The sequence below is a fragment of the Rutidosis leptorrhynchoides genome, chromosome 2 (genome assembly GCF_046630445.1).
Source record: "Rutidosis leptorrhynchoides isolate AG116_Rl617_1_P2 chromosome 2, CSIRO_AGI_Rlap_v1, whole genome shotgun sequence".
Taxonomy (NCBI): Eukaryota; Viridiplantae; Streptophyta; class Magnoliopsida; order Asterales; family Asteraceae; genus Rutidosis; species Rutidosis leptorrhynchoides.
Window position 1 is genome coordinate 631,822,612 of NC_092334.1, and position 10,160 is coordinate 631,832,771.

The 10,160-nt window shown below is 31.9% G+C and overlaps 2 protein-coding genes across 2 annotated transcripts; both read left to right on the forward strand.

Moving 5' to 3' along the window:
* The first annotated feature begins 1,205 nt into the window (after positions 1–1,205).
* Positions 1,206–3,942, forward strand: LOC139893641 (F-box/FBD/LRR-repeat protein At1g13570-like). The gene is made up of 4 exons (XM_071876819.1): positions 1,206–1,301; positions 2,208–3,005; positions 3,110–3,268; positions 3,347–3,942. The coding sequence occupies exons 2-4, from the start codon at positions 2,211–2,213 to the stop codon at positions 3,638–3,640; spliced, it is 1,248 nt and encodes a 415-aa protein (XP_071732920.1). The 5' UTR covers positions 1,206–1,301; positions 2,208–2,210; the 3' UTR covers positions 3,641–3,942.
* Positions 3,943–6,694: 2,752 nt separating this feature from the next.
* LOC139890085 (F-box/FBD/LRR-repeat protein At1g13570-like) lies at positions 6,695–9,653 on the forward strand. The gene is made up of 4 exons (XM_071872987.1): positions 6,695–7,089; positions 8,218–9,009; positions 9,114–9,281; positions 9,363–9,653. Exons 2-4 carry the CDS (start codon positions 8,221–8,223, stop codon positions 9,651–9,653), a joined length of 1,248 nt encoding a protein of 415 aa, XP_071729088.1. The 5' UTR covers positions 6,695–7,089; positions 8,218–8,220.
* The last annotated feature ends 507 nt before the right edge of the window (positions 9,654–10,160 follow it).

Here is a 10,160-nt window from a genome sequence, read left to right on the forward strand (position 1 = left end):
CCAACTCAACATTACACACACTACCCGGACCAACCACCAACTCAAGTTTATACACACTACCCGAACCAACCACAAACTCAACTTTATACACACTACCCGAACCAATCACAATATCAACAACAAACACCTTATTATCCAAAGCTACGTGACGAGTCAGGCGAGGAAGAAGTTCCCGAAACTCCACGCCAAACCGTACCCGAACCCGAACATGAGCCCGAAGCCGTAGCCGATCTGAAAGAAAAAAAGTGAGGTGTCTGAAAGTGCCTTGGTCCGACTTGGAAACTCGAATTTTAGCCTAGCGTTATGTGTACGTTTCCAAGTCGAGCTAAAAGTCAAAGGGATTCGTACTTATCCGATGCCGCGAGCCGTATGTCTTCCGATGAAGTACGTTTAAAGATAGCTCGATCGACCGAAGCTTCTCAACTAGCGGCGAATCGAACCATGGAAAAGCTTTGTGAAGAAAGCGAGACGAGAACAATGTTGAAAAGTTTATAGTTACTTTCCAAACCGGTGTCACGTAACTTGCTTCCCGACGAATATGAAATGATGATGAATGTTCGAGTAAGACTTAAGAAAAAATATGCTAAAGAATTAGCACCTCCCAACGACGACGAGTAGTTTGTTTAGTTTTCTAGTATTTTATTTTAAGAACCGTTGTAATGTTTTACATTTTAATTACTGTAATTATTTTTAATTATCAATGAAATTTAGTTTTATGTTATTAGATATTTATAATTTATAATATATATAATTAAAATAATTTCATTTTCGAAAAATAAAAAAATAAAATAAAAAGGAAAGGAATGAATGTCATGGTTGGGAGTGTTTAGTCCTGAGAAGAAAATGGAAAGAAAGTGCGATGTGACGCTAATGTAGCACTGAGAACTTAGATGAAGGAACTTCTCCATTAGGAACACTCTAATAAGAACATTCGTCTAAGAAGGAATCACGTCCCTTCTCCAAATCTTGAAAGAAACATGTATGATTTAATGCCGAAGAACCCCCCACATGCTCATCTCGATTCAGAACACCGTTCATATGATACTAAAATGTTTTTATGGGTGAATATATTGCCTTCTTTTTATTGGGCCGTTTTCATAAGCCTTATTTATCCACTCTCTTTGTAACATTAGTTACACACGTGTAAGTTGCTACTTATCTGCATTTGGACTCATCTCTCTCATGGTCAATTCATAAGTCGCAACAACTTTTTCTTGTTTTCTTTTTGGGTAAAACTTTTTCCTTGTTCGTCCTTCACGAGAAACACGTCGACTTCTAAACGATCGTCTAATTCATATCATGTAAGTTTACTCTTTTTTTTTTTTTTTTTTTTTTAATTTCTCTCAAAATACTAACAAAATCGCATTCTGAATATTACCACTTCTAGTCGATTTCATTATTTTTTCTCAAAACACTAACAAAATCGATATCTGAAAAAAGTTTTGCTGTAATTAACACTGGTAAAGTTGATTTTGTTAATGTATTGATTTCTCAAAAGTACTGCTTCTGACCGATTTCGTAATTTCTCTCAAAATAATGACGAAGACGATTTTATTAAACACCTGAACCTAAAAAATTGTAATAATAATAATAATAAAATACAAGAGATGAGGGGTAAATGGGGAAAGGGAAAGCTATATGCGGAGGACACTACTTTTGTAGATGGCTGATTAATCTCCTTCAGTTTTGCCAAATCAATAAGTCATTAGTAAACTAGTGCTATTGCTGACCGAATAAGCTCTGTGGTCAACTCAGCCCATTAAGCACCAAGCAAACAGCCAATACTGGTTTGTTAGCTTGATGAAGTTAGGGTTTAGGACATTTGGCTTTAAAAAAAGATTATTTTATAATATTGAGAGGTGGGATAAGTGATGGGCGGTTAGGGCAAAAAACAATACGAGTATATGTTAACTGATCTTAAGTTCAATTGAGTGTAAAAATAGTACTACTAGTATGCAAGATACTCCCTTTTTAGAAATCATTTTGGTCTATCATTGGAAATGTTCGATAATTATATTAACTTATTTTGACAAATTATATACAGTATTTTTAGTAATTTTACTTAGACGTTTGGCTTACTTTATGAAAGATGGCTTAAGGTTTAAAGCTTAGGAGCTTAAAAATCTTCAATGAGCCCCACCTGTATTAACTTCACAGAATGGGCTTTTCTAGCATCTATTCTTATATATCGTATGTCTTATGTTTAGAATATGAAGATGAAATTGGCTCGTAGCACGCATAAAGCATCCAAAGTTGTGTTGGAGGATGTTATTAACAGCATGCCAGATAACGTGGTTACTAATATTCTGGATCGTTTGCCTATTCAATATGCAGTCAGGACTGCTATCTTGTCAAAAAAGTGGAGGTTTAAATGGAATATGCTCACTCACCTCGTGCTTGATGGTAAGTTTTACGAGTATTTGGTGAGACTAGGAATTGAAAATTGGTATGATGTGAGGAATATAAATAGACTTCTTCTTCATCTTAAAGGTCCTATAACAAAATTTGTTCTCTATATACCAAATGACAAGGTATTCGATGTTGATGACATAAATACTTGGGTCATGTTCTTGTCAAGAAAGGGATTAAAAGAGTTCACACTTAAAAATATGCATGTAACACCTAAGTTGTCAAGCCATATTTTCTCTTGCGTGAATTTGGAAAATTTGACGCTTCATAACTGTTCGCTCTGTTATCCACCCACTTTTTGTGGTTTACCTAATCTTTTGTGCTTGGACCTGTATCGGGTAGCATTTGAAAACGGAAGTCTTGGAGAAATTATCATTCGAAGTCCTTCACTTGAGATTCTGAAATTCAACCATATTGGAAAAATTAAACTAGTTGAGATTGCCAAACTTAAAAATCTCAAAAATTTGCTCTTGCCATTGTGTTTGCTTGGCCAAACAATAATCAAAAGTTCTTTAATCACAAGTTCTTTAATTCCTGACATTGGGAGTTATCTTCCAAATCTTCAAGTGCTCTTTTTGGATTTCCAAAACTGCGTGGTAAGGCTAAGTAGTTGGGTATCTTGAATCATCTTTATTATAGCTAATATTTAATATTTAATTGCATCGATGCCTTCTAATATAATGCACAACTTTTTTTATAGCTCTTTGGATATTCAGTTTCTAGAAAGCGGGTCTCCACCTCCTTTCCCTGCCTCAAGAGTCTTACATTACACCAAATCAATTTTAGCTCGGAGGATAATTTATTGTTTGTTTTTGAAATGATTTTGTATTCGCCCAAACTGCAATCCCTTTTGATCACAGTAAGTGAACATATATGTTTCGTATACCCATCGATCAGCCTCATAGGTGTGCATCATAATACCATTTATTTTTTGTAGGCTAAACACTATGATGCTGTCACATCGTCTGCATTTCTTTCTTCGAAGTTAAATCACATCAAAATGGGGCTGGCCCAACTGAGGAATGTGGTTTTACAATCTTTTCAAGGTTCGGAGAATGAAATATTGTTGGTAAAGAAATTACTTGCAGGTTCCCCCTCGTTAAAGAATATTGGTATTTATCCCAAGTCATCCGAAGTGTTTGGTGGTGACAATGGAAAGTTGATATTTACAAAGTTGTTAAAATTCCATCGAGCCTCACCTACTGCCGAAGTAGACATCTACTGGTCTTAGTATTCTGCACTTGTGTTCATAGTTTTTGTAAATTTGGTTAGTTTTTGTTTTGAAATGGCTCTAGGAGGAATAGAGATGTGATAAGTAGTCTAATGTGATGCAAGGGGATAAGGTTTTGGCATTTGCAGTCACTCAGCAGTACAGTCATGCTACTAGTAAGTGTGTCTGATTGTAACTTAGGCATATATCTGAATCGTTTATATAGTTATGGCACTAGTAAGTGTTTGTTACTATTTTGTGATTGCAACTTGTACTGGTCTTAACTTCTATATCTACACATCTTAACATGTATTTTCATTGATGTGGCAATATATGTTTTCTTATGTATTTTGTGACTCGCTGCTATATTGTGTCGAGGACTTATTCATGTTGGAGGTGATACTCACACACTAGTTTTTAATTCTCACACACCTAATTTACTATTATGTCCCTACTTACAATAATGAAGGTTCAAATCCCTAGATAAATTAAAGGATATAATTGTAAGTTTTGTTGTAAAAAGTGTGTATGGATCAAAAACAGGTGTGTATCACCTCCCTTCTTCTTGTGATATTGGAAATGTACTTGGTAGTGAATGTATTGGCAGTTAGACTAGGAACCCAAATTTCACTTAATTAAAAGAATGCCATCTTGATAAAGTTTCTTACATTTACATGACCAAAAGGCTAAAAAATGATGGTGCATTTCATTCGTAGGATTTGGAGTGATTTATAGGTTTCATCATATACCCCATTATTAAATTCTAAAATCGCATACTTAAACACTTAAAATGAATTAATATCACATGTACCTATTTTAATTAATTAAATGCACATATATACCCACTAGTCTTTGTACACCACTAGTCTCTGATAGAAAAAGTGAAGCACCATCGCCACCGAAGTGGTGGCTAGTGTCTCTGTTCTATTTATTTCACACGGATTTAACATTATGAAGCACCGCCACCACCGAAACACCATCACCGTTCTAGTCTTTGTACATCGCTTTTCAATTTTCATTTTGACTGAGACCATGGATTTTGGTAGCGGAAATAAACTCAAACCGGAGATGAATTGTTAGTGAAATAAACCAGCGTGTAATATGAGGAAAATTGAAGTATTCGATTGACTTTTGTGATGTGCAACTTTATAGAGATGAACTTAACACCGGAAAAAGAGCTTCACCGTTGTTTTGAATTCGGTGGTCTCATTGATTAAAATCAAAAGGCGATTATAAAAGGGTCAAATTTAAAAGGGACCAAAATTTTAAAAGTTTTATTTTTTCTATTGCTAACTTTTTCTATCAATATAACTTTTAGTAGTATTATCTTTTATATGTCTTAGAAAGATGCATGTTGTTGTGGTCTTGCGATGAGGGTTTTTTTTTTTTTTTTTTTTTTTTTTTTTTTTTTCAATAGATAATCTTTAAGTAAAATTATCCTTTTTTATGTATTAAAAAATTTAAATGCTTATTTTTTATATGTCGAATAGAGCCCCAGGTGTGACGACCCGGAAATTTTCGACTAATTTTAAACCAAGCTCTCGATACGATTTAGTATTTTTGACACGATAAGAGAAGTTCTGTTAAGTTGAGTCTCAAAAATTTTGAACTGTTTCATATATTCAATTGACCTTCGACCATTTCCTACGATTCACGCACAATTGTGTGTAAATAAATGTGTGTGTGTGTGTATATATATATATATATATATATATATATATATATATATATATATATATATATAATTGATGATTATATGTATATTTTAATATATTAAATATTCAATATATGTTAATATATAATATTAAATAATTAATAAATTGTAATATTAATATATGTAATTGCAAGTTAAAATATAGTTATATTATTATTTTCACTTTCATTATCAATCTTAAAATAAATATTAATATTAATGTTAATATCATTATTATGAATATTATCATTTTAACATAATATATAGATATAAAAATTCGATACATTTAATTTGTCATATTATTATTATTATTACTAATATTATTGTTATCATTATTAATATCATTATAATTATAATTAGTAGTAAAATTATGATTTTAGTTATTATTTAGATTATTAATATTGTAATTTTTATAATTACCATTAAAATCATTATTAATATTGTAAATAATATTATGAAAATAATACAATTTACCATTAATATCATAAATAATAACATTTTAATATTAATAATTATTATTATCATTATTGTTAATATTATTATTAATTATATAATTATTATTATTATTAGTGTTATTGTTATTAATATACCTAATTGTTTATTAATACTAATTATATATAGTAATGAAATATAAATACAGATAGATATATATATATATATATATATATATATATATATATATATATATATATATATACATATATATATATATATATATATATACATATGCATTATATGAATCAGTATTATTATATTAATAATATAATTATTAATTTAGATTAATTAAAAATGGATTACAAGATCAGCTTCAATTACAGAATCAAAATCTGTTTCATATCCATATCAACAATCAAATCTGTACAAGTCACCATCCCTTTTTATATTTTTCTTCTTCTTCTTTTCCTTCTGTCTTTTACTTCTGCAAATTACAGAATCAGTTGCACGTATCAATCATACTGTATTATAATTTGTTTTCTGTCTGCAATCTAGTACAAACGATTCCAATTAGGCTCATTAACAAACAAATTCAGTACAAAATCAATTGTTGCTACAAAACAAATTCCAACGAATCTAGTACTGTGATAACATCTCACATACATTCAATATAAGTGTCGATGGCAAGAATCACAAATACAGATAACTGAAATTTGTTACACGTCAAGATCAATTCACATTACAAAACAAAATTTTATTACATATCGATATCAAACAATCAAATTTGTTACTTGTCATATTCAATTTGTATATATTTTTATCTGTACCCGATTGATTCTTCTGTCGACCCAATCAAAGCTACAAACCAAACTGTAATCGAATCTTGTGCTGTATATATCGTACGAATCTGTTACACTTCACTTTCTGCTTTATATATTTTTGTTTGTTCTTTCTAGCTCGAATACTTCTGTCGACAATCACTCAATTAAATATCATCAATCATTCTGCAACCACATAAAACACGACCATAAGAAACCTCATTGTGTTACTATCTGTTTTTACTTTCTGATAGGAAACAGTCTGCAACCCTCGCCACCCTTTCACTCTCAATCTCTATCTATTCCTCTATACAGATATATACATACACATACATACTAGATATATACATACCTTCTTGTTTTCTTCTTGATGAACCGACACCATCACCGAAGAAACAACCCAAACAACAACAATACAACCACCTTAAATCATCCACCTCTCATCCTCTTCTTCTCTTCTTTTTATTCAATCAACCACAAGCACAACCATAAACACCATCACTCAAACTCAGGAAAAATACTAGGTACGTTCCTGTTTTTTTTTTTTTCTCGACCACCGGTTCATTTTAGTTACAAGTCAACACTCTTGTTTGAACATCACTCGCTCCGTTATAAACCCACAACCCTACTTCTGCAATTTCTTTCCTTTTTCTTTTATGAGACTGTGAAAAAGATGAGTGAAAGAAAATGATGATGTTTTTGTTCTATGCTTTAAACTACTGTAATGATAATGATATATTGGTTCGGCCAGTTAGTAAAGAAAAGAAGAGGTGGCCGAAAAATGCTATTACAATTATTGCTTTAAATAATAATAAAAAAAAAGAGACGGATCAAAGATGGATATAAATAAAGTTAGTTGTATGCAATTGGGTACTTTTCCTTGTTTTGGCCGACATCCACTAAGAATATTGTCCCATTTGATTATTATTATAAAGGAAAAAGAGGAATGAAGGGGAGTCAAGATGGGGTATCAAACTTTTCGCATGTTCCTGTCACCATATTTTTTTTAAAACCGTTCGGAACTGCTGTTATCAAACCACGATTACGAGTGTGTAGTTATTGGGCTTTTAAATTCAATAGGTGGGTTTGATGTAAATATCGGGCTTATTAATAAAATTAGTGGGCCGTGATCATTGGTGGGCTGTGTCCTTAATCCTGTTGGGCCAAGAAACCACTTACGTTTGCTGTTGGTGAACGAAAACATTTTTATGATAGTTGTAAGGATGATGCTGATTCTTTATGATGATGCGTATAAAATATATAATAGATGTTAAACGAGCGAGGAGGGTAATGTTAAGCCCCAGCTGTATTAACTTATTAACATGCGCTTTTCTAGCATCAATAAGCTAAAAATATCAGAAGTGTTTGATAATTGAAAACAACATGTTGCATTATCTAAATGCAATAAGCTAAAAAGTGACCTGAAAAGCTAAGCCAAAACACACCCTAAATAATCTATACAAATCATGTTTTATTCCCCCGATTAAGATATTATAAGACTTATGTCTCATTTATCTTTTTTTTTTTTTTTTTTTTTTATTTATTTATTTGTAATATACTATTTAATTTGTAAAACAAAATGATGTTTCATTTTATTTGTACTGGTTATTATGGCAGCTTATATGTCTATACTTATACTGTCTTATGTTTAGAATATGAAATTGGCTCGTGGGAGACATAAAGCATCCAAAGTTGCGTTGGAGGATGTTATTAACAGCATGCCAGATAACGTGGTTACTAATATTCTTGATCGTTTGCCCATTCAATATGCAGTCAGGACTTCTATCCTGTCAAGAAATTGGAGGTTTAAATGGACTCTGCTCACTCACCTCGTGCTTGATAATACGTTCTTCGAGTATTTGGTGCGACTAGGAATCGAGAATTGGTATGATGCGAGGAATATAATAAGTAGACTTCTTCTTCATCTTAAAGGTCCCATAACAAAATTTGTCCTCTATATACCAAATAACAAGGTATTAGATATTGAGGATATAAATAGTTGGATCATGTTCTTGTCGAGAAAGGGAGTAAAAGAGTTTACGCTTAAAAATATGCATAAAACAACTTTGAAGTTGTCTACCCATATTTTCTCTTGCGTGGAGTTGGAAAGTTTGACACTTCATAACTGTTCTGTGTATTCCCCACCCACTTTTTGTGGTTTACCAAATCTTTTGTGCTTGGACCTGTATCAGGTAGCATTTGAAAACAAAAGTTTTGGAGAAATTATCACTCAAAGTCCTTTACTTGAGATTCTGAAATTCAATCGTCATGATCGTATTGGAAAAATAAAACTAGTTGAGATTGCCAAACTTAAAAATCTCCAAAATTTGTTCTTGCCATTGTGTATGCTTGACCAAACAGTAATCACAACTTTTTTAATTCTTGACCTTGGGAAATATCTTCCAAATCTTCAAGTGCTCTTTTTGGATTTCCAGAACTGCATGGTAAGGCTAAGTAGTTGGGTATCTTGAATCATCTTTATACTTCTTATTTAATTACATCGATCTTTCTAAAGTTCTAATGCACAACTTTTCTTATTTAATTACAGTTCTTTGGAAACTTTAGAAATTCAGTTGGTAAAAAGCAGGTCTCCACCTCATTTCCCTGCCTCAAGAGTCTTACATTACACCAAATAGATTTTAGCTTTGACCATAATTTATCGTTTGCTGTTGATCTGATTTGGTTTTCTCCCAAATTGCAGACCCTTGGGATTACAGTAAGTGAACATATATGTATCGTATACTCATCGATCAGCCTCATAGCTGTGCATCTTAGTAGTATTATTTATTTTTGGTAGGCTAAACGTGCTGTCACACCATCTGCATTTCTTTCTTCGGAGTTAAATCACATCAGAATGGGGCTGGCACAACTACGGAATGTGGTGTTACAATCTTTTCAAGGTTCAGAGAATGAAATATTGTTGGTAAAGAAATTACTTGCAGGTTCACCCTCGTTAAAGAAAATTGATATTCATCCTGAGTCATCCAAAGTGTTTAGTGGTGAAAATGGAAGGTTAATGGTTGCTACAAAGTTGTTAAAATTCCATCGAGCCTCACCCAGTGCTGAAGTAGATATCTACTGGTCTTAGTGTTAAAATACAATGCAAATTTGGTGTTATAAAATAATATGGAATTAGTAGATGTATATATGTAAAATATCTAGATATTAATATGTATAAGAAAATATCTAGATATTAGAATATGAGAGAAAAATCTAGAAATTGAAATGTAAAAGAAAAATCTAGATATTTGTAGGTTGTAGAAATATCTAGATATTTATATATCCATGGAAATATCTAGGTTCTAGAATGTTCCATAGAGTAGTATAAATATGGGATGAGATTTCATTTAAGGTGTGAAGGTGTGAGAGTGAAATAAGAAGTGAGTTGTGAAGAAGAGAAGAAGAGTGTGAGTTAGCGAAAGTAGAGAAGATAAAGCTTGTAAGTAATATTGTAATTGTAATTTAATATAAGTGTTTTTGTTAAGTTTTTCGATCAAGTCTTAGTTTGTGTTTAAGTTCTTAGTGCACTTTTGTTGTTCTTATTATATGGTCGGCTCTGCCGCCTAAGTAATACATGGTCGGTTATACCGCCTAA